The following is a 24747-nucleotide window of genomic DNA, read 5'->3' on the forward strand; positions in this document are numbered from 1 at the left end:
GTCAGGAACCGGGTCGGGTTCCAGAACATCCCTGTGGTCAGCAGGCGGCTGGTCAGTTTCAGAAACAAAAGTAAATTAAAACCAGGTGACAAAAGATGATCTATGATGAGCAGAAGCAGGAAGTGTGAGAGGAGCTTAAAACCATAACTTATGGTTTCAACATGCAGCATAATTTTCCTTTGATGAGCAAATGGTCTGTAAAAACAAGCCCAGACCATGTGCACATGTTTTACAGACCATGTGCACATGTTTTACAGACCATGTGCACATGTTTTACAAACTATGTGCACATAGTTTACAGACCATGTGCACATGTTTTACAGACCATGTGCACATGTTTTACAGGCCATGTGCACATGTTTTACAGACCATGTGCACATGTTTTACAAACTATGTGAACATGTGCACATAGTTTACAGACCATGTGCACATGTTTTACAGACCATGTGCACATGTTTTACAGACCATGTGCACATGTTTTCAAACTATGTGCACATGCTTTACAGACCATGTGCACATGTTTTACAGGCCATGTTTTACAAACCATGTGCACATGTTTTCAAACTATGTGCACATGCTTTACAGACCATGTGCACATGTTTTACAGGCCATGTTTTACAAACCATGTGCACATGTTTTCAAACTATGTGCACATGCTTTACAGACCATGTGCACATGTTTTCAAACTATGTGCACATGCTTTACAGACCATGTGCACATGTTTTACAGGCCATGTTTTACAAACCATGTGCACATGTTTTACAGGCCATGTTTTACAAACCATGTGCACATGTTTTCAAACTATGTGCACATGCTTTACAGACCATGTGCACATGTTTTCAAACTATGTGCACATGCTTTACAGACCATGTGCACATGTTTTACAAACCATGTGCACATGTTTTACAAACTATGTGCACATGCTTTACAGACCATGTGCACATGTTTTACAAACCATGTGCACATGTTTTACAAACTATGTGCACATGCTTTACAAACCATGTGCACATGTTTTACAGACCATGTGCACATGCTTTACAGACCATGTTTTACAGGCCATGTTTTACAGGCCATGTTTTACAAACCATGTGCACATGTTTTACAGAACATGTGCACATGTTTTACAGACCATGTTTTACAGAACATATTTTACAGAACATATTTTACAGACCATGTTTTACAGGCCTCTCAGCAATGAGTCTCCAGTCTCTGCTGCTGTGGTTCTGTATAGGGGTTGACCAATCATTAGGTTTTAGGTCTTTGGTACAACACAAGAGGAATTTAAATTATTTCATTTTCTACTTTAGAACAGGAAGCAAAATTCAATATTAATATAAATATATAATTCAGATCACTGATGGTGATAATCCACCAAAAATTATTATTGTTTCTGTTTTTAGACTGTCGGAGGTTTAGTTTGTTCTGATGAAGATTGTGAATTTTACTTGATATTTTCTGTTGTTTGTTTATGGGTTGATTTAAATTGTATTTTATGATGCCTGAGAATCAAGTTTTCACTCACTGAGCATAAGTTAAAAAAGCTTTTATTCTAGTTTGTTCTGTTCTGTTCTACTTTTTAATGCAATTAGTTGAACATCATTTTAAGGAGAGATGGGAAAACTGTTTCTAAATATTGCCAAATTGGTTTAAATGAGAACATGCCACTCACAACATGGTGGATATGCTAAACGCTATTGTGATTGATCAAGGCGGGACTTCCGGGTTTTTCGGCCTGTGGGCTCCAGTGCGCTGACTCCAGCTTCTCATCAGCAGAGGGGACTCAGTCGGATCCTCGTCCGAAGTCTTGACTCGGTTCTGGTTCTGGTTCTGGAGCAGTCAGTGAAAGCAGATCCTGCAAGGAGTCACAGTCAGAGATGTGGGGACAGCAGGTCCAACTGCAGGTCCAACAGGGCCGGGATGCTGCAAGAGAGGACTGGCACAGAGTCATGGACGCCGCTCTCAGCCTCCTGGTCCAGCCGCACAGATCAGGTTTGTCTGTTTTCTTTCCAGCTGTTGCAGATGCTGGCTGAGTTTTAGTCTTTGTTTGTATCTCAGCTCAGCGGGATGCGTGTTTATTTCCAACCTCAGCAGTTTTGGGGATTGAAATGAACATTTTGACCATGTGTCTCTTAGAAGGACGTTTCCTTCCTGTTTTAACAGCCAATGATTTACAGTAGAATCTGTTTTTTGCTGCTGGAGGAAATGTGGTCATCTGAGTCCAGTAAACAGTATCTCACATCAGGAAAACTGAAGTTTACATCTAATCTGTCATAATTTACAGTGAACTGCCAAATGATGATGCATCAGAACCAAAGGCATAAAATCTGTTGTGGTGTAAAACGATGGAACAGGAAACTAAATGACACTAATTAGTATATTTTTATAATATACACTTTTACCTCCTTGATTCACAAAAATACTTAAAACATACATTGATCTATCGTTCTATAGATGTTTGTATACATATTGATTTTTGCATTTAAGATAATAAAGAACATATTTCTTGTGCTGATCACCTGTTGATGTTAGAAGAAGAAAGTTTTTATTGTATTCTAGGGAATAAAATGCTTATTTTGTTATTTAAGAATTTTATTTGCATTTCAATCTATTTCCAATGTATAAAAACATCTTAAATAGTTAAATTAAAATCTGCAAAATGTCCCAACTCTGTTATTCAATTAATCGTCAGAATAATAAATAGAAAAATCAATTTTTCAAATAATCATTAGTTGCAGCCCAACCTTTAACTATTTTAGAAGCTAATGTTTAATGCTCTCACTTCAGAGCAGAATTTTTTTGATGAATGTCTTGAAATTTAAATTTACTCAGTTGCCAGTTTTAGTTTGAAATCTTAGTTTAGTTCTTGAGTTTTTAATTCTGTTCACTAAACTTTTTTACGTTGTTCCTGTGTTTTCTGTAGGTGTTCAGGAGCAGCTGATTGTTAAAGAAGAAGCTGATGAAGAGCAGAGTCCTGGTGGAGACCAGCAGGACGCAGAGCGTCTCCACATCAAGAAGGAGGAAGTCTGGAGCAGTATGGAGGATGAAGAGCTCAGTGTGAAGGAGGAGATGGATCCTACCAGGTTTCCACTCACTGTAGTTCTTATGAAGAGTGAGGATGATGAAGATATACCTCTGTTCTCTCAGCTTCATCAGACAGAAGTTGGAGATCTTCCAACCAGCAGCTCAGCTGGCCAGATGAAAGCAGAAAGGGATGGAGAGCACAGTGGAGGAGCAGAGTCCAGCAGGAACCCAGACACTTCCAGCTCTTCAGAGACGGAGGTCAGTGGGGATGAAGAGGAGGAGGAGGAGGAGGATGTGAACCATCCTGGTTCTCATCTGAAACACCCACCAGACTTTGGCTCTGAAACTGAGGACAGCGAGAACGACTGGAAGGAAACTAGAGCTGCAGAGTCAGGAGGAAACGCCGCCAACAAGTCGCTGAGCTGCTCAGAGTGCAGGCAACAGTTCAATAAGTCCTCGCTTCACAGCAAGACTTCCAAAGCAAGACCTGCAGGCTGTTTGGTTGGCAAGAAAATTGTTAGAGAGAAGAAAACTGTTGAGTCGTTGAGGAACATCCAGGCAGGGGTTAAATGTTTTACCTGTGACGATTGTGGTAAAAGTTTTAACTGGAAAAACAACATAAACGTTCACATGAGAATCCACTCTGGAGAGAAGCCGTTTGGTTGTGACGTGTGTGGCAGAAAATTCAGCCAAAAGTCCCATTTAAACATTCACACTAGGATTCACACAGGAGAGAAACCGTTCAGTTGTGATGTTTGTGAACAAAGATTTAGTGATAAGTCCCATTTAAACAAACACATAAGGGTCCACACGGGGGACAAACCTTTAGGTTGTGACGTTTGTGGACAACACTTTGGTGACAAGACAAGTTTAAACAGGCACATGAGAATCCACACAGGAGACAAACCGTTTGGTTGTGATTCCTGTGGACAAAGATTCAGTGATAAGTCGACCTTAAAGAAACACATCAGGATCCACACAGGAGAGAAGCCATTTGGTTGTTTCGCCTGTGGGAAAAAATTCAGCCTGAAGGGAAGCTTAAAAACGCACATGAGAATCCACACAGGAGAAAAACCTTTTGGTTGTGATGTCTGTGGTCAGCGGTTTCGCCAGTTGTCTAATTTAAATGCACACACCAGGATCCACACTGGAGAGAAACCATTTGGTTGTGCTGTTTGTGGAGAAACATTTACCCAGACATCCCATTTTAACCGACATATGAGAATTCACACAGGAGGGGAATAATCAAGCAGTAAAAGAGTTCCTACCAACAGAACTGTAATATCTTTGATTTTCTATGAACCATGAATGTTTCACTTTATAGCAGGGGTCCCCAAAGTGGGTCCTCGAGGGCCGGCATCCTGCATGTTTTAGTTCTCTCTCTGATTTAATGCACCTGGGTCAAATGGTGGCTCCTCAGAAGTTTAAGAAGAACATTGACATTCTAAAAAGGTTGTGACTACCACCAAGGAGAGACTAAAACATGCAGGGTGCCGGCATTCATGATTAATTGTAGCAATAGATTTTATTTGAGAAACATTGGACCGTTTCTCTTTGCTGTTCTGGCATGGCCCCACCATCTTTATTTCTGTATCAACTGACTCTGCTTAAGGATGACCATTATATGTGGAGATGATGGTGCAAAGGATTTTTCATGAAATCAATAAAATTACAGACAACCCTGAAGATCCTCTTCGGAGACTCTCATACAATAGTTGAGTGTTTTTGGCCAGAAGAATCTTCAGAAGTGCTGTGATACTGTCTGCTGCTACTGTTCTGCCCACCAGTACCCATAGCCATTAGCATCTATAACTCCTTGAACAAATTGATAATGTGAGTTACAACATTTCATTTTCATTTGGATTAATTATATATTTGAATTAAACTGAACTGAATTCCACTGAACTGTGGAGTGAAACAAGCAAACAAAAATATTGATGCTATTTGACATGGCTGAATGTTTTTCATCCTTTAAAAAATAAAACATTATAAATATATATGTAACAAAAGTATAATATTCTAAATGCCACTTACAATATGGCGTAACTCTTGACATACGTCCTTGATGCGCATGCGGATTCAACTCCTCAGAAGATCCTGGCGGGACTTCCGGGGTCCGCCACTCGTCGCCAGTGCGCAGACGCCAAATTCTCTTTAACATAGCGGCTATAGTTTTTGTCCGTCGTGTTTTCTTGGTTTTTGTGTATTTAATCAGATTAAAACCGAACCCCAGCCGTTCAGTGACAGTTGAATGAAGGACTGGAGACAGAAACGCTACCAGAGATGTAGCGAAAGGAGCTCAAACGGCGACTAGAGGTAGGAGAGCAAGAGGAACACAGAAACATGGATGCTGCTTTTAGGATGGACAGATTAGGTTAGCATGTTTTACTTCATTATATCAGCTGCTTGGATTCCAGCTACAGTTTTCTATGATCTTAGTAGGATTTCTGAAATGATTCTCCTCATGTCGCAGAGCTGCCAGCCCCTTGTCCTCTGCTCCAGCTGCTAAATAATCTTAGATGGAGACCTAGAATCTGTTAAAGTTTGATTTTTTTACTCAATGGCTAACGTTTAACCGTGAAATGTGAAATGCACCAGCTCAACGTTATGGTGCGTTCAAGTTCCACTTGGAACTGGGAAATTTCCCAGTTGGAAAAAATCACTTTCTCCACTGGGAATGTGGAAGCAATTTCGACTTCGCATTTCAACATGGCCGCACCTGAGTCACTAGTGACGTCACTACTCTGTATATTGTCTCTTAATGTCTGTAGATTCTATGCCTGGTTCTGAGTTTCTGTTTAGCTGAGACAGCTTTTCGAACAACAGTTGATCTATTCATGTTAATAATTTAACAGCAATCTGTTAAAACTACACTACAATATGAGACAAATGATCTATGAAAAATATCAAGCTTCTGTGGCTCATCCCAGTGATCTTGCTGCTATTTGCAGAAATACACCCCTAGTAAGAGCCAGGAGGGGTGTCAATCACGCTCCTGTACATGCTGCCCAGCAACCTTTACTGTCACTCGAGCTCAAGACTGCTGGTGTGCTGCAGCTGTGCTAATGGCGGAGAGGGAACCTAACGTTGCAGGAAAACTGCCAATTCCTCGAGTGGCGGCAGCTGCTCAAAAAACAAGGAGAGGTAGGCGGAAGAAGTCTAAAGATGAAAAGCAAGCGCAGAAGAAAGAACTGGACCGAGCCCGGAATAAAACGAGGATAAACATCGGAGCAGCTTTTCTGAGGTGGAGGGAGCTACTCTACCTGAAACGCTTCAAATCCGATGCAGAGTTAGCCACGTTTCTGCTGGACAAGTAAGTATCTCTGCTGGATTTGCTGTTTTGTTTAATGACACAACTATGACGTTACATCATCATTCTTTTCACTCTGTAGCTTGTTGCTAAGTCTAACAGTTAGCTTGTTAGCTAGCAGCCTGGCAGTAATGTTAGCGATCACTACCAACTCTTTCACACTCACCATTTATGCCATAGTTTTATTTAGTTGTCTCAACATTTTTTTTGAATCAGAATGATGTCAATAGTGAAATTAATTTGTGTATATTATTGTGATATAATGAAATACTTACAAAAAGCAAATAAAATATGAGAGAACTGCTTACATTAGCGCCAGCCTGTTGTGTTGGCTGTTTGTAATTCAAACGTTTAGTGTTTGTGAGTTTTTTTCTTCTGATAATGTGCTCATGTTTGACATTATTCTCTCCTGTCTGTAGATCATCTTTCTGTAAGGCGAGTATATAGCGAGGTCTATAGCTGCTTCCAAACTGGCCTGACAAATTTTGCATGCTGTGGTTTATTGTAGATGTCAAGTTGGAGCTTTGACTTCATCAAACGCAACCAGCCATCAGACCGTCCTGCCTGGTTCTGTCGCATCATCAGATCGGTGAGAAAATATTGGGAGCTTATATTACCAAGTTCAGCACGATGGTTCAGCCTGAGCAGTAGTCATGGTGACAGATTGTAATCTATTCTACAATTATAAAAGCGAATTGAAAATGGAGCCAATCATTTAAAGAAGATTTTAATGTGTGAAGAAAAAGCTGTTGATGGTTTAACCTCAAGTATTTTATTTTCTACAGAGATCAGGACCTGAAATTCTCTGCAGGATTGTGAATTATTTGGTTAGATCTTGCAAATCTAGATTTTATGATCTTAGTTCCTGCATACAATTACAGAGATGTACAATAACGTTTGCCTTGGCGCAGTAGACTTCAATTCAAAAGAAATTATAAGCAAAGTTGTGGATATTTCTTTGTAAATTTAGATGTTCAGAATTTGCTCTGCATTGAAGGGAAAAAATTGACATAATGTAGGTAAAGTTGGAAGATGAAGCACAGAATTTCTTCAAGTTACTAAAGACAGAGAGACAAAACTCAGGCAGAGTGTTTTTATTTCTACATGCTCTTGCTGTCAGCATTTTATCGCTGGACACTCATGAGGACATCAGTGAAAGTGACTTCAATCACATTCAGAACTCTGTGTGAGTAGCATTTATACATATTTAACCTGAAATGACCTTTTGCTGTCAGACTAATATTTGTGGTTGGTAGCATCGACTGGGCTGGGGACTGGACCCGGCCTCTGCTGGACGACACTGGAGACGTTTCAGCTTCAGAGGAAGAGAACAGCATGGGGAAGGCAGTTACCTTGTCGACACTGATGAGGAGGAGGAGGAGGAGGATTACATCCCCCCTTTATGCGTTCGGTAAGTTCCCAACTAAAAGTCATTTTTTATGAATATAATTTTCCTTTCTCATTGTTGTTTTGTATTCGATCAGCTCTGCTGGTGCCGGTGAACACAAGTTATCTCTGGATGCTCTTCCGGCCGTCGGCATGGAGGACACAGTTCATGACAGCCTGGGCACAGAGTCAGCCGAGTCCCAACCAGCGCAGAGTGAGGATGACATCACTAATCATCCGGCAGCCATCACCTATCATGTCTGTCTGATGCAACTCGCTCAGTACCTGCTGCTGCCCATCCGGTGTGTTCGGCTAAAGACCCAGTGACACTGGTGGAGTGCCAGGCAACTGGGCCATTCCAAGTCCAGATGAAGTCCAGAGGAACAGCTGTCATCATGCAGTGGGTATGTTCATTTACTTCTCCAGTGTTTCCCCAAGAGAGCGCCAAGCCAACGAGAGCGCCTGCCGCACCAAGAAGATCACAGCATGTAGGAATTGCAGGTGTTCACAGTTAATATTGACTTTGTCACAGCACACTATCTGCTGTGAGCTTTCTCCATCTGTACGCAGTCATTCATCTACTGGTAGCGCGCTCTCAACATCGGTCTACAGCCGTGCTTTACGATGACGCCACACTGCTAGCTCAGCTAGCGCCAGCAGATTGTGAGCTTTCAAAGCACTAACACCAAATTTGACAAGAGCTGATGCTCCGTGTCTGTGACTCTCACAGGCGCTGAGTCAGCTGTGTTCACACGGGTGAACACACATAATATTCAGATCACTAAATATCACAAATCCTTAAATAAATGACTGAAGTAACATCACAGTTACTAAATAACTGAAATGTTAATGCTTAGAGATATGCTATTTCTAAATAAACAACAGAGCAGAAAATCTCAATGCCAGAGATGTTAAAGTATTTCTTTAATAGCTGTTAAATGTATTTTATTTGAATTGATGCTCATTACTCCATTGCTCTACAGACTGACTGCTGTCAGCGACAGAAAGCAGGGCTGCACCGAATGCAGTTTTCTGGCCAATCACAGATATTTAAAAAGCATATCTGATTTTAGCCGGAAACCAATTTGTGTCTAAACAAAAAGTTTCAGAGTTGACAATAGCAGGAAGACTACTGTTGAACAAACGTTGGTAGAAAAAAGATCAGTGGATAAAATCAGTTTTATATGAAAGTATTGACCGTTTGATAATCACCTTAAATAATCTGGGGCTTTTAATCTACAAACCCTGAAATGTCCCCCGACAGCAGGGTGGGTCATCCTGGACCTGCAGCGCTTAGATGTCTCCCTGATCCAACACACTAGAATAGCTGATCAATCCAGTGGCTGAATCAACTCCTAAGTGCAGTCAGAGTCCTGCTGATGACCTCATTATTTGACTCAGGTGTGTTGAAGTAGAGACGCATCAAAAAGCTGCAGGAGGCCCTGCAGGCCTGGAGTTGCCCCTGAGGAAACGCTGCTCTCTGTTGTATTATTGTTGTGATGGTTAGAAAGTAATGCTAAATAATTTTAAACCTGTTTTCCAGATGTGTTCTAACAATCACTGTGTGTGGGAGTGGAACTCCCAGCCCACTTTCAAAGACGGGATGCAAGCTGGCGACTTCCTTTTGGCATCAAATATCATCCTGTCGGGCAACAACTATGCCAAAGTTGCGTTGCTTTTCAAGTTTATGAAGATGGGAATAGTGGATTGGTCAGTCTTCTTGAAAATACAGGACACATTCTGTGTTGGAACCATCAAGGACTTTTGGGACAACAGCAGAGCCGACGTGGTTTCCAGGCTGGGATCAAAGGAAAATGTTGTTGTACTTGGTGAGTCTGATGGTCAGTTTTAGAACCTCAGCCAATGTTCACATGCAACTCTGTTTCTCCTGCTTTGATGATAAATCTTTTTCTTGTGCATTTGGTACTTTTTGAAGCTGATGGTCATATGGACAGTCTTGGGTCCTCTGCTCAGTTCTGCACCTACACCATCATGGAGAACGAAACCAAAGAAATCCTGTCAATAGTCAACATTGACAAGGGAGAGACGCAGAGGAGTTCTGTGATGATGGAGAGAGAAGGCTTCATCAGGAGCTTTGACCAAATCCACCAAGAGGTTAAACTCAGTGAAGTTTGCACAGATTCACGGTCACAGATATCCGCTCTATTCGGTAAGTCCAGACCACAACCCGCCATGTTTTTCACACGCTTTGAACATTGGATTGGTGCAAAGGCTGGACTGCTGCGTGATGAACAGCATAAACTGCAGAGAGAGATGAATGTTTGGAGCCCCCCTCCCAACCGGTCAATGTGTCGGCTATAAAACTAGATTTATATTAAATATTCATACTGTCGGATTTTACAGTGTGAAGCTCTACAGTTTTATACTGTGAGGGTTTAGGGAAGCTTGTAGACGGTGTTTGTACCGAAGATCTCTGGCACTGTTAGGAGGGCGGGGGCCAATAAGGGGTATAAAATTTAGCTTGTCATCTTCATGAAGAGACCAAGCTTTTGCATGAACTTCAAATTATTCAACAGCAATATCTCATTGTGATGTGGCTCACAGACGAGCGCGGCCAGTATTCATACAACTTTATTTTCAAAGCTTGTGGGTTTATCTCATATTCGTTCTGCTCACTAATCTGGAAATTATGGTAAATCCTTGACCTCTCAGGACTTTGTTTGTCAATGCAACAGTATTCCTAATTGCATTCCTGTTATGCTGTTGTCTGACAGACCCAGTCAAAGGACAGTATAAGGACAGCGGCGTGCTGCACACTCTGGACATGTGGCATGGTTCCAAAAACTTGGCCAAGAAGATGCATGCAGTAAGTTTTCCTGTGATTAAAATTAAGAAATCAAAAATATTTTTCTCCAATATTTCATTTTGTTATTTCTGTATTTGTGTTGATTAAGGCAGGGCAGCAAAAGGGTTGTTCCGTCCTGCTGCAGTGGATCAAAGATATCTGCAACTACTTCTGGTTCTGCTGCAAGATGACTGAAAACTATGAAAACTTTTATGTGAGTCGCAATCAAACATCCTGCATGTAGTTTTTCTAGCACTTCAGCATTGAGTTGTTGTTGCTGTGTTAAACCAGTTTAGAGGTTGGTATTCATTACTGCACATTGATAACCGTAATATCAAGAGTGAAACATTGTGGAAAAAATGCAACTGCTATACCAATTGTATATTTGAAGAATGTAAGTTTAAACCGTTTATTTTTAGGACATGTGGGCTGGCCTTCTTAACCATGTGACAGGAGAGCACGAGTGGCCCCTGCACGCCGGTCAGCGTCCGTCCGGGGACCGCAGAGACCAGGCCTGGATAGAAAACGGCTCCGTGGCCCATCAGGCGTTATCGGAAATTATTCTGAATCAACGCTGGCTTAGGGAAGTACACAAGTACTTGCACTTTAGGTATAAATATGTTTAATTATTCTGTGTTTCTGCATATATTGTGCTTGAGAAAAAGCTTTATGACCTGACAGGTCTCATTGAAATTTTAGGTCAACGGCTGAGCTGGAATCTTTCCATAACCACATCCTGATGTATGCCAGCAAACACTTCAGTTTCAGCCGTCCGGTCTATGAAGCCCGGATCTTCCTGGCTGGCCTGGATTACAACCACCATGTTCACAGACCGCCCAAGAGAAAACCCGACGGCTCCGTAGAGTATGTACTAGCTTTTATTTGTTTGTATTTCTATCAAGAAGGACTTTGGATATAAATATTTTCATCTGTTTTTTTATTGTTTGTCTAACATCTAATTTCAGATATCGCAAACTTTACAACAGGAAATCCAGAAAGTGGTGTTTGTATGCTATAAAGGAGGAAAAGGACTACGGCTACATCCCACAGATTCAGAGGGCCATTGTAGGGAAGCGGGTGGCGTCGGGGCGAGGTTTCCCTCGCCTGACTGCCGTGATGCGGAACGACCCTCGTCAGTACGGCGTGCTGTTCGTTGCTCCAGCTTCCAGCACACAGCAGCCATTAAAGTCACAAGCCAGCAGGGGCCAGAGTAAGAAGCAAATGTTTGTGTCAATGTTTATCATTTCAACTAATTACATGGATTTTAGCGCATTAAAAATTTTAGCGCAATTTATTGCATGTCTCATGACTTTAAGCATGCAGAAATGTAGAGCCAGAATGAATTTCTGCTGCATAAACATGTAGCAGCGAACTCTAATTTCAGCATCTGCATTTCTAAAGAATCTCCATGAATGATCAGAGAATCTCAGGAAAGATGAACAGATAGAAAAACACTTTGCTCCAATGTGGTGGTTGAAGAACAGATTAAAAACTATCAATATCTTTGTTGTTCAGCTGAAATGTTGACTCATATAATAACTGAGCGTCAAATTGTTTCTAATTAAAAATGTTGCTTATTTTGTTAACATGATTGTTTATTAAAATCCAATCATTTTGATTAATTTCAGAGCCTGAAATTGATTTAAAATTGTAATTGAGTATCAAACAATCACAGCTGCTTTTTACATTCCTGATGAAAACTGTTAATTTATTAAATTAGGAAAGCTGCACCTCGTTTGGCAAGACTGAATTCTGTTATTGATTATGATTCATTTTAAGGATAAAAGTGCTTTCTTCCCCCTCAGTGTGTAATAATTTTCAAATCAAAAATTGGACACCAAATTCTCGTGGACCTTGAAGTAGAGCTGGGCGATGTATCAAGTATACTCGATGTATCGCGATATTTTAAATTTACAATAGTTAAAATGGTGATATCGCAACCATCGAGTATAAATTGTTGTTCAAAGTAAAAATTCACTGCGAGTATGGTTTATCCAACACCCTCGAATGCATCACTAGTCCCTCCCCTCAACCTGAACATTTTCTACCAATCAGGCTGCGCAGAGAAAACAAACACGGAAACTGAAGAGGAATCAGATGAACTGGTTTAGTTCTGGAGAGAAACAGCTGGATCAATAATCTGGCAGTGGTTTGGATTTTATATGGAGGATGTCCAACAAAATGAGGTCATTTACAGAACATATTGTCAAACCATTAAAGGTTGAACCACAGATTTATCCCCGTAATCAGACTGTTCTTCACATGCCGTCCGTATCCGGTAGAACCGGTCCGTTAGAGAAACCTGGAGACGAGGGAGGATTCATTTAGTGCAGTGGGAAAACTAACTCAAAACAACTCATTCCGTTTTTCATTTTCTCACTCCCGTGTTGGCTCCATGCAGACTTGTTGCCTTCAGTCTCTCTCATAGACGCAGCTGAGACTAACAAAATGTTCTCCAACCAGGTTTACTTTGCTTTAACCTCAAAAGTACTCCTGTCCTATCTTCTGAAAACCAGAGGGCTCATAGCTACACTAATTACCTTGCAATAAATTGAAATGACTTGCAGTTGTCTGTAATGAACATGTTTGGGTGTTGCTCGCAGATGTTCCCCAGATTGTGGTTGCTCTAGAAGAGGCTGTTGAAGAGCCGATTCCTGCCGTGGACCAGCAGAAACCAGAAGCTCTCCGCATCAAGGAGGAACCAGATGATGAATCTCAGTTCTCACTGCTTCATCAGAAACGAGCAGAAGGCCGCTGTCTTCCAGCCAGCAGCTCCGATGACAAGATGGAGACCGACGAAGAGGAATCCAGCAGGAACCCAGAGCTACATTCTCGTCAGGACGCTCATGAAGAAACGAATCCAGGTGCGGACCATCAGGATCCAAAGCTGCTTCACATCAAGCAGGAAGAGGAAGAACCTTGGACCGGCCTGGAGGGAGAGCGCCTCAGTGAGAAGCAGACCGATCCATTTCCACTAAATGTCGTTCTTGTGAAAAGTGAGCATGAAGAGAAACCTCTGTTCTCACACCTTCATCAGCCAGAAGATGGAGATCTTCCAACCAGCAGCTCAGCTGACCAGATGAAAGCAGAAAATGAAGAAGAGGACGATGGAGCAGCAGAGTCCAGCAGGAACCCAGATCAACACGCTGATGGAGACTCTTCCAGCTCTTCAGAGACAGAGGTCAGTGAGGATGAAGAGGAGGATGATGGTGATAGTGACTATGATTATGATGATGATGGTGACAGTGATGATGTTGGTGGTGAAAGTGAAGGGAGCCATCCTGCCTCCAGCATCAGCGCATGTCAGACTCTGGATCTGGAACTGAGGACAGTGGGACTGACTGGAAGGAGGGCAGAGCTCCTGAGTCAGGAGAAAACGCCGTCAATTCACTGAGCTGCTGCGAGTGCCGTAAACGGTTTGTTAACGAGCGCTCTCTGCAGAGACACATGACCCATCATTCAACAGGAAGGTCTTCACGCCGGGCAGCTAAAGGTAAAAGTACTAAAGGGAAGAAAAATGTCAACACACTAAGTCCAGGGAAAGCCCAGACTGATGTCAAATTATTCACCTGTGATGACTGTGGTAAAAGTTTCAGTTGGAAAAATCATCTAAGCAGGCACAAGAGAATCCACACGGGAGAGAAACCTTTTGGCTGTGATGTTTGTGGACAAAGATTCAACCAGAATTCTAATTTAAACAAGCACATGAGAATCCACACGGGAGGAAAACCCTTCGGTTGTGATGTCTGCGGACAAAGATTTAACCTGAAGTCATACTTACACATACACATGAGGATTCATACAGGAGAGAAACCGTTTGGTTGTGATGTTTGTGGACAAAGATTTAACCAAAAATCCAACTTAAACAAGCATGCCAAAATCCACTCTGGAGGGAAACCGTATGGCTGTGATTTCTGTGGACAAGATTCAACTTGAAGTCATATTTAAGCAAACATGTAAGAATCCATACAGGGGAGAAACCATATAGATGTAGTGTTTGTGATCAGAGATTCAACCTAAAGTCACATTTAAACTTGCACAAGCTAACCCACACAGGAGAGAAACCATTCGCTTGTGACATTTGTGGACAACGTTTAATACAAAAGTCTGCTTTAAAGAAACACATGAAGATCCACTGTGAGGTAAAATCATTTGACTGTGATGTGTGTGGACGGCGATTCAACCAGAAGTCGGCTTTAAAAAGACACTTGAGAATCCACACAGGTGACAAACCTTTTGGTTGTGATGTTTGTGGGCAAAGGTTTAACCAGAAAGCACATTTAAACAAACACATGACCCTTCACACAGGAGCCAAACTGTTTGGCTGTGATGTCTGTGGACTAAGATTTAATCTAAAGTCACATTTAATCAAACACAGTAATGTCCACAAGGATGGAGAAAGTGTTCAGATTTAAATGTAAAGCTTTAAAGTTCAGCCGTTTTACTTTTGAACCATGATTCTTTAAACTATACAGTAAAAACATGGGATATTACAGTACACATCTTTTCTCTGTTAGACTTTATAAAAACTACATGCCTGCTGCAGTCAAATCAAAGGTTTCTTCTCAAGAATGCTTTTTGTTTAAATTGTTTCTATGAAATTGCCATGTAAATACAAAAAATGTTTTTTGAATTCCTCAAACTTTTGTTTTAGTTGGTGTGTCGTGACGGACAAAGATTTTTTTGTCAGATGATTGGAAGGTAATTGAATGAACTTTACGTCATTCTCTCGTCTGCTCTTTGTTTTTTTTCTCCAATCTGTTTTTTTGTTGCGTCTGGAGAAACCTCTACGTGCCTCCTGGTCTGGACACAAACTTCCTTGTTTTGATCTGCTGCATGGATAACTGTCACAAACTGAGGACTTCGTGTGGTGGGATTATCAGCTGAATATGAAAAAGTATTTTGTACCAGAAATTCTGTACATGTAAGAATATTTTAAAGAATTTCCTTCGTTGGACTTTTGTGCAACTTGTTCAAATTTGTTTGTGTTATAAAAACAAGACTTCATTTTGGTTCCCTGACATTGAATCAAAGTGAACGTTTTCTCTTCTGGGTCAGGTTGGATGATCAGAGCTTTTTATATTTGCCAAATTTCAGAATAATAAATGATTTGGAAGATTTTAATCTCCTCACTCTGAGCTGTAGAATTATTAGTACTGGGAAACCATTTTCTGCTGTTTATTGGATCTTTAATGTTTGTTGTCATGCTTTCACTTAGAAGGACGGTTTAAGTTTGTAAAGATCAGCCTGTAGTAATTTTTCCAAATTTATTTATGATTTTAAAACGAACCCATCCTATTTTCTCTCTGCAGCTGAAGGCTTCAATGCAGTTGGTCTGTTCCTGTCATCATTTTCTTTTTAATGATATTTTTCATAAGCGTCTGACCCCTTTCCGTTGAGAGAAGATGTTATCTGCAGGTGAGAAACCGAAGCGATGAAACAGAAGAGAGGCCAGCAGAGTGTCAGCTCCACCATGAGCGTTCGTCTAACTTTGTTCTGCTGCTTCTTCCTCTGTGAGTACGTTTTCATTTTTATTCGGTCTTTAAACCATCAGGCACATCCTAACCTCATACACCACTCACCCGTTTCCAGCTGTTTAACCTTCTGGCTTTTCTTGGTTCCAGGAAATAATGGGTCCAGTTTCAGATAGACTAAAACAGTAACCAGTCATACTCGTCTGTCCTTCTGGTCTCCTGCCCAGTCCATCACAGAATGCCACAAGTTTAAGATTTAGTTCATTTTTCTTGAAGCATAATTCCTGATTTAGTGTACATTTCAAATACCTCAATACATGCCTTTGCTTCAACCCAATGTTGTTCTCTTGGTTCAGACAAGTATTGTGACAACTTACTGACAATAAAACTCAAATCTGGTCTAGTGCTCATCATTACATAGATCAAACTTCCCACTACTTCACGATATCTTTTATGATCAGCAGGTTGACCTTCACTGTCAAACTTCATTTTATTTTCACAGGGGGTTGACCTTGGTTTGTAGTTAGTCATGCCAAACCTCTCCAATATTTTATAATGCATCTTTTCTGGTTCATTTTTACTTGACCGTGGTTCTGTGTAAAATCAATCCCTAGAAAATATTTCAGTTTCCCAAGATCTTTAATTTTAAACTTAGCAGCCAACATTTCCTTCACACTTTTGAGTATTTGATCATTACTAGCTGCAATAATAAGGTCATCACCCAAATAATCAAGATCACTCTCTCATGTTCATTTTCTTTACTGTAAACACAATAGTCAGCAGGGTTCTGCACAAAGTCATTTCAATAAGGAAATCATGTAACATTTTATTCCAATTTCGTCCTGACTGTTTCAGACCATAAAGTGACTTGTTAAGCTTACAGACTAATTTTTCTCCTGTCTCTGTTACCACCTCAAATCCTTCGGGTTGTTCTAAAAATATCTCACAATCGATAGGGGCGTGTAAATATGCCGTTTTGACATCCATTTGGTGCAATTCCAAATCATATTGAGCAGCAAGCTGCATCAGAACACGCACAGATGTCATATCAGAGAAAAAGTCTCATTATAATCAATACCAGCAACCTGACTATAGCCTTTTGCTACATATCTAGCCTTATAAAGTGTCTCCACAGGATTTTCTTTAATATTAAATACCCATCTACCCCCCACTGCTTGCTTACCTTCAGGTAATGAAGTTAGGATGTAAGTATTATTCTCTATCAAAGAATCCATTTCACCCTTCATAGCTTTAGCCCATAGTTGTGATTGTGGTGATCTCATAGCTTCTTCCACTGTCTTAGGCACATCACATGCAAGCCTATAACAATAGTCAATGTTCATGTGTGCTTGATCATCCTCACATTTCATTTCATAATCCTGATCTGTAATACTTAGGAGGTCTCCTGTCTCTCTTAGGATAACGTACACCAGGGTTACCTCCACTTTGATCTAAGTTCTCATCTTTATCACAAGACTCAGTTTTCACCTCTTGTGAGATAACTGTTCTCAAATCTGGTTTCAATTGTACACTTTCAACTTTCTTCTTGAGTAAAATATTCTCATTTATGTCATCGTCAGTCTGAGTGTCACATTCATAGGTACTTTTTGTGGTAAACTTTACCAGCCTGTTCTTAAGTACTCGCCTGTATTTGGATAAAAGATGAGATATGCAGGACTGTTTTTGTCATAACCAACAAAAATCCCATTTCACAACGTGGATCCAACTTTTTCTTGTCATATTTATATGCATAACATTCAGATCCAAAAGTTCTCATTTTTGAAAGGTCAGGTTTCTTTCCAGTTAACATGTAATATGGAGTCTGCTCAACACGTCTGTTGTAACATCTATTACGGATAATAGCAGCCGTCTGAACTGCATATGTCCATAAATCTTTAGGCAGATTACTCTCAATTAGCATGCATCTTGCCATTTCTCCATGTTCTCTCAGCTGTCCCATTCTGATGGGGAGAATAAGGGGCTGAAGTTTCATGTCTAATGGCATTTTGACTAAGCAATGATTGGAACTCTCTGGACATAAATTCAGTTCCACTATCGGATCTTATACATTTAATTTTTACATGAGGTGCCACATCTGCAATAAACTTCTCTGTGGAACAATAACTATGACTGCTTTCTGTGTGTTTATATCTTTTAAAATATTGCTGCAATCCTCTAAGAAGCCATTGTCCTCCTGTCTCTGTAAGTGACGGCTCCCAGGAGGCTTTTGAGCTCTACTACAGTGAGACGTACAGTGAGAGCTCGTCCATCTCGCTGCAGGACTCCCATCGCAGCCTGGCATCAGCCAGTGACGGAGCAGACAGCGACCCCGCCCTGCTGCTGATGCAGGAGTACATGATCACAGTGAGTGTTTTCAACAATCACAATTTTCACAAGTAGAACATAAAGCGAGGCGGAACGGGTTTGGCTCCAATACGTTTTGAAAGACGAAAAAACAGAAACCATGGAAGGAAACTGAATCTCCAGCATATAAAGTAAATAAACCTCTGTGTGTGTTTTTGTGTGTGTGCAGCTGAGGAACAAGCTGAATCCTCTGGAGCTGCAGCAGTTTGCAGTCCTGCTGAGAGAATACAGGCTGGGTTCAAACATCGACCACTTCTGCTCTGAGCTGCTGCAGCTGTACGGAGATGAGCGCAAATTCCTGCTGCTGGATGAGAGACCGAGACGGAGTTATTGTTTTCTTTTATTTGGATCGGTTGCAGTTCGCTCTGTCTACTCTTCCTGAGGTGCCCAGATACAACTAAAAATACTGAACATGCACAGACAGAATAAAAGTAACTGCAAAAATAAAAATATGTATGTAGATTCCATAAATTCAAAATATAAGTAACTACAAAATAAACAAATGCAAAGTAGAGGCCATAAAGCAAAACAAATAAAATATACGAAAACAAAAAATATTGTACAAAAGGACATTCAGTTCAACATGCCAAGCATCACATATATGAGATACACAGTCAATATAACACAATATAGGGCTAAGAAGAATCATCAGTATAGTTGTTTATCTTGTTCATATATCCTTAAAGTTGTTCAAAATTCATTCTCCTGATGTGCCTCTGATATATATTTAGTTTAGGTGGACATACCTCTAAATAAAGCCGACATCTTCACAGAATTTGTGTGAACGTTTGGAAGAGTCGGTCCACCTTCAGTTGCATGTCTGGTTTGATAATTGCATACATTAGCACTAGCAAACAGTTTCGAATATATAACCTCTGGCTGTTTTCAACTTATGATGTATCATTTTAAAAATAAACCGGAATTGAAGCCCAACTTGAATAATTTAATATTTATCATGCTGACATCTAAAGCACTCTGTGGTTAAAACAGCTAGAGGCGAATTAAGTCCTGAAACCTCAAATTTAATATCTAAAACCATGTGCAGATTCACAGAAGGACTTTTTCAAAGCAAAATATGTAAATATTTCAGTTAAGATGCTACTAAAAAAGTAAACAAAGGAAAGCAGAGAGAAAAACAATTGTAATGTAGATTATTTTCTTCCACATTTTGTTATCCAAGAGTGATTTGTTGAACATTTTAATGTCTTAATTGGAAATACAACATTGTTTTGGGAAAGTCTGTTTTTCAGAAAAGTTTCAGTTCCTGTCTTGGAATCCTGGTTTGTTTCATTTGGGCTCATTAACATGTTCATCCTTTGTTTTGTTTTTTTGTCAGGCATGCGGCCGTTTATTCCAGACAAAGACGTCGGCGTGTTCGAGGAGTTCCTTGAAAGCATCGGGATCCGAGAAGGCGGGATTTTAACCGACAGCTTTGGACGTATTAAACGCAGCATGAGCAACACCTCAGCCACGGCCATGAGAGGATACGTGGAAACGGACGTGAAAAGTTTATTTTCAATAATTCACTTCATGATTGATTCATCACACAAAAAGTGATCTATTTTAAGAGCTTATTTCTGTCTAGTTTGATGATTATAACAAATGAAAACACAAATTGTGGTTTCTCTATAACAAAAATTATAAGATGACAAAACATTTTTAATACTGAAACTGACCTAAACAACTTAGAGAAGACTGTTGTGTTGACAGTCAGTCAGAATTATAAGCTTCAACAAAACATTGCTAAAACAGAGCTGTATTCAAACTTATTATAAGAGAAAATTCAGTGGAAAGAAAAAGTGTGACATTTGACTTAAATTCTGCTGGCCTGTTTTTTTTTTTTTTTGTTCAGATCCTGCATTTGATTTGATTTAGTTCTTCTATCTATACAAAAACCTGTCAGCAAGATAACAGCCATTCCTCTCTCAGTAGGTACGACAAACGCTCTTTAGCAACAGGGTCTCAAGAATTTAACCGACGCATCACTGACATCACCCACGACATCCAGGCGCTGGGCTTCCAGGACACGCACGGAGACATCGAGGAGGAAGACTACTACCTCTGACGAAGGCAGAGAAGAAAAGACTTAGAGAGAGATTTCCCATAGTTCTGTGTTTTCATTCACGGTAAAAAGGAACCAAAGTCAAATTTTGTTTCTGCACAAACTTGATGAATAAAGCTGATCTTGATTCTAAGTTACAACAATTCTGTGTTTAGATCTGGAGGGAATATGTAAATTATTTTTAAGTAAAAGTGCTTCATGATGAACTAGAAATCCTTTTGAGACATGCAAGAGAAACTAAATGAATTCAGGATGAAGTACAGTAAAAACAAGACAAAACACACTATAGTTTTGGATAGCAATGCTAAATATTCCATAATCTACATAGCTTTTTAATTCCCTTCCTCTACTTGACTCCTAATGAAAATCTGACTTAATAAAAACTAGACCTTATTGTTTTCTTTTATTCAATCAGTATTAAAAGGAACAGAAATGGTCTGAAAGTTCTCTTGGCAGCAAAATAGTGAAACTTTTTATGTGTGCCTTTTGCAATCTAAAATCTGTGTATAAACAATTTTTTGACTTCAAGTTGTGGAATGTTTGAATACATAAGAGTTAGAAGAACTAGTTTAAAAGACACTACAAAATGAACATATTTGTCATTTCTTCCATGTTTAGTTTTACTGGGTTTTGTCTGGCTTTGCTCTAAAGATTTTTAGTGTTTCAAAATATTTACATTTCACTGGAAATTGTTCAGATTAACATAAAAACAACAGTACTCCTCTATGTTTGGTTGTACCTCTGGGGATGCAGAGACAAACAATTTGTCCAACTAAGTCAATAAGCTACAGATTCTCACTAACCATCTTTATGAACGAAATCTAAAGTGCTGGGATGAGAAAAGAGGAGAAAAACTAGTTTCTCCCATAGAAAAACCTTGAGCAAAAGCAGCAGGAAGCGAGGTCGCACTCTTTATAACGGCTTCCCGTTTGAAAGGCACGGTTTAATCCCATTGGTTGGATGCCTTGTGACACCCATTCTTATTGGTTAAAATTAAATCAGATAATGTGACGACACAACGTGATCTCGCTCAAAAACCAGGAAGTCCGCCTGATCTAAAATAAGTTTAAACTTGTGTCTGTGTTTTTCACCTTCGGGGTTCAACAGCCGTAATGCGTCACTGTTATAAGAAGTTACAGCACAGTTTCGTGTTATGGCCGTTGGCTAATCGCTGGCACAGAGAACTGGAGCGCGAATGTGCGACCTTACGTCAACGTCGGCGCCATATTGTGAGGGGCATCTTTAAAAACGCAGAAAACAACGCAAGGCTGTCCTATTTCACTGAGTAAAACCGTGTTATTGTGTTGTTGTGACAGTGTACATTGATAAGACTACATTTACCTCCATGACATTTATAACTAAGATTTCTTTAATAAGACGTCATTGTCTTTTGTAAACTGATGCTTAAAACGTTTATGATGTTAGTGATTAGCCAGCATCCAATTAAACGAAGCAATAATATGCTTTCAAAAAATGATTAATTAAAATGACGACAGCAGCCTTAATTAATACAGACGCAACTTAACTCAGAACAGGCGCTGGTTTTTCGAGGCCTCGTGCTGTGTCGTAACATTATCTGCCAATTTAATTTGATCTCAACCAATAGGAATACGTGTCATGTGACATCCAACCATAAGATTAAGCCCTGCCTCGATAAGCCGGTATATAGGCGCCGCCTTTCTTTCTTCTCTTTATCAGTTTCCTCTCTTGCAACAGACTCTTAACAGTCTTTCCGTGAGAGAAAACTACGTTTGTTCTTTGTCCTTATCCTAGAATTTCAGTTTTTGTGGAAACATGGTGAGTATGAAACTATAAATGCATCAGTCTGTTTTTTAAATTTATTTTAATAGTGGTGGTTTTTTGAGTCATTTGAGCTTAAACAATGGTTGCATCAGGTAATTTTGGTATTTACTTATTTAAGGTTGTTTATGGTTTTATGTATTTGGACATATCTTTCAGAAGGGAGGATATTAATTTATTTTATCGAAAGTGGCCAGGCCTCTCAGCCGAAATGTAAGTTGAGTCTTGGGCGTGTTTCCGGCTGTTGTTTGGCCTCATGTCGGAGAGCGTGACGCATTCCTCTGTTTCAGCGCCTTTTTGAAGAGGCCTGCTGGGCCTCTTTTGAAACCACAGTCTGTCTTTTGTGACAAAAGGTTAATGCTCTCGGCTTCGCTGCTGTTCATGGTTGAACTGGCAGCTTGTGTTGCCGAATTTTCATATTGACCCATTTAATCCGTTGCAGCTGTGCTGTTCGCTGTTCCATCACCCAACTCTAATGTGAACAGAAAAAAGACATTTATCTCTTAGGGGTGTGATTCTTTGCCTAATGCCCCAAGTGATCACAGTCTTCCTGTTCTGGTTTTTAATTCCTCATAAAAGAACGTGTTTTGACTTTTTTTTTTTTTTCCCCATAAGCGAGTTGCAGTGTGCACACAATGTGACTTATGACCTTCAAGCTGTTGACTATAATCGGAGACACGTGGCTTTCTTCAGAAAAGACACTTTTTACAAGAACTAAAGTAATAAAGGGAACTCTCAAATAACACATCCTAGGTCTGAATGAAATAAATATGAATAATTTCCACCTGTTGTCTATTCCATTTTCACAACAGCAGGTGATATTGTTGCTTTCTAAGTGGACAGTTTGATTTCACAGAAGTTTGATTTACTCTAAGTTATATTGTGTTGTTTGAGTGTTCCCTTTATTTTTTTGAGCAGGATATTTTCTTCCCCTCAGCGTGAATGTATCTCGGTGCACGTCGGTCAAGCCGGTGTCCAGATCGGCAACGCCTGCTGGGAGCTCTACTGCCTGGAGCATGGCATCCAGCCGGACGGGCAGATGCCCAGTGACAAGCCCGTTGGAGGAGGAGACGACTCCTTCAACACCTTCTTCAGTGAGACCGGAGCAGGGAAGCGTGTCCCCAGAGCCGTTTTTGTTGACCTGGAGCCCTCTGTTATTGGTAAGGTTGACTATTTGTGATTAATTTTGAAAACTACCTTTTAAAATGCTCATTCTGTAAATTTGTGTTTTCCAGATGAGGTTCGCTCTGGGACCTACCGCCAGCTGTTTCACCCCTGAACAGCTGATCACTGGGAAGGAAGATGCTGCAAACAACTACGCCAGAGGACACTACACCATTGGCAAAGAGATCATCGACCTGGTTCTGGACAGGATCCGTAAACTGGTGGGTAAATTCAGACGGGGAGATTGCAAAATGTTGAATGTGGAAGAGAACATTTACATGGGAGTTTTCTTCGCTCTATAGTACAATGGAATGTACTCTGGTAACATCCAGTTTTCCATGTCTTTCATTTGTCCTCAGGCTGACCAGTGCACAGGCCTGCAGGGCTTTCTGATTTTCCACAGCTTTGGTGGAGGAACCGGTTCTGGTTTCACCTCCCTGCTGATGGAGCGTCTCTCCGTCGACTACGGAAAGAAGTCCAAGCTGGAGTTTTCTGTCTACCCAGCTCCCCAGGTGTCCACTGCTGTTGTGGAGCCCTACAACTCCATCCTGACCACCCACACCACCCTGGAGCACTCAGACTGTGCCTTCATGGTGGACAACGAGGCCATCTACGATATCTGCCGCAGGAACCTCGACATCGAACGCCCCACCTACACCAACCTGAACAGGCTGATCAGCCAGATCGTGTCCTCCATCACTGCGTCTCTTCGTTTTGATGGTGCCCTGAATGTTGATCTGACTGAGTTCCAGACCAACTTGGTGCCATACCCTCGTATCCACTTCCCTCTGGCCACCTACGCCCCGGTGATCTCTGCAGAGAAGGCTTACCATGAGCAGCTCACGGTAGCTGAGATCACAAATTCCTGCTTCGAGCCGGCCAATCAGTTTGTGAAATGTGACCCTCGCCACGGCAAGTACATGGCCTGCTGCCTTTTGTACCGTGGTGATGTGGTGCCCAAAGACGTCAATGCTGCTATTGCCACCATTAAAACCAAACGTTCCATCCAGTTTGTGGACTGGTGTCCCACTGGTTTCAAGGTTGGCATCAACTACCAGCCACCAACTGTGGTTCCTGGTGGTGACCTCGCCAAGGTCCAGAGGGCTGTGTGCATGCTGAGCAACACCACTGCTATTGCAGAGGCCTGGGCTCGGCTGGATCACAAGTTTGACCTGATGTACGCCAAGCGTGCATTCGTCCACTGGTATGTGGGTGAGGGAATGGAGGAGGGAGAGTTCTCCGAGGCCAGGGAGGACATGGCAGCTCTGGAGAAGGATTACGAGGAGGTTGGTGCTGATAGCTTGGGAGATGAGGATGAAGGAGAAGAATATTAAACGCATCATTGTCTGAACTTCTGAAT

General features: G+C 40.9%; 2 protein-coding genes, 1 long non-coding RNA gene and 1 pseudogene across 6 annotated transcripts; all 4 read left to right on the forward strand.

Annotated features, from left to right (window-relative positions):
* The first annotated feature begins 1874 nt into the window (after positions 1-1874).
* Positions 1875-4695, forward strand: LOC129352946 (zinc finger protein OZF-like). Its single transcript, XM_055022158.1, has 2 exons — positions 1875-1989; positions 2921-4695. Exons 1-2 carry the CDS (start codon positions 1875-1877, stop codon positions 4264-4266), a joined length of 1461 nt encoding a protein of 486 aa, XP_054878133.1. The 3' UTR covers positions 4267-4695.
* A 519-nt stretch (positions 4696-5214) lies between these two features.
* LOC129352929 (uncharacterized) lies at positions 5215-14434 on the forward strand. Of its 4 annotated transcripts, none has more exons than XM_055022141.1 (14): positions 5215-5337; positions 5973-6334; positions 6840-6920; positions 7452-7517; positions 7588-7742; positions 7816-8121; positions 9261-9546; positions 9654-9887; positions 10453-10544; positions 10633-10737; positions 10943-11133; positions 11223-11387; positions 11489-11733; positions 13127-14434. In XM_055022141.1, the coding sequence occupies exons 6-14, from the start codon at positions 8086-8088 to the stop codon at positions 13915-13917; spliced, it is 2145 nt and encodes a 714-aa protein (XP_054878116.1). In that variant the 5' UTR covers positions 5215-5337; positions 5973-6334; positions 6840-6920; positions 7452-7517; positions 7588-7742; positions 7816-8085; the 3' UTR covers positions 13918-14434. The 4 variants fall into 4 exon arrangements, with proteins under 4 accessions (XP_054878116.1, XP_054878118.1, XP_054878117.1 ...); XM_055022143.1 differs by having other exon boundaries at positions 6840-7517; positions 13127-13471; positions 13561-13706; XM_055022142.1 differs by having other exon boundaries at positions 5215-5395; positions 6840-7517.
* A 1515-nt stretch (positions 14435-15949) lies between these two features.
* On the forward strand, positions 15950-20772 carry LOC129352931 (uncharacterized). Its single transcript, XR_008604956.1, has 4 exons — positions 15950-16036; positions 18205-18361; positions 18531-18744; positions 19698-20772. It is a non-coding gene; the product is annotated as an uncharacterized LOC129352931 (long non-coding RNA).
* A 1364-nt stretch (positions 20773-22136) lies between these two features.
* LOC129352930 (tubulin alpha-1C chain-like) lies at positions 22137-24747 on the forward strand (annotated as a pseudogene).

The sequence above is a fragment of the Poeciliopsis prolifica genome, unplaced genomic scaffold (assembly GCF_027474105.1).
Source record: "Poeciliopsis prolifica strain line A6 unplaced genomic scaffold, Auburn_PproV2 SCAFFOLD082, whole genome shotgun sequence".
Taxonomy (NCBI): domain Eukaryota; kingdom Metazoa; phylum Chordata; class Actinopteri; order Cyprinodontiformes; family Poeciliidae; genus Poeciliopsis; species Poeciliopsis prolifica.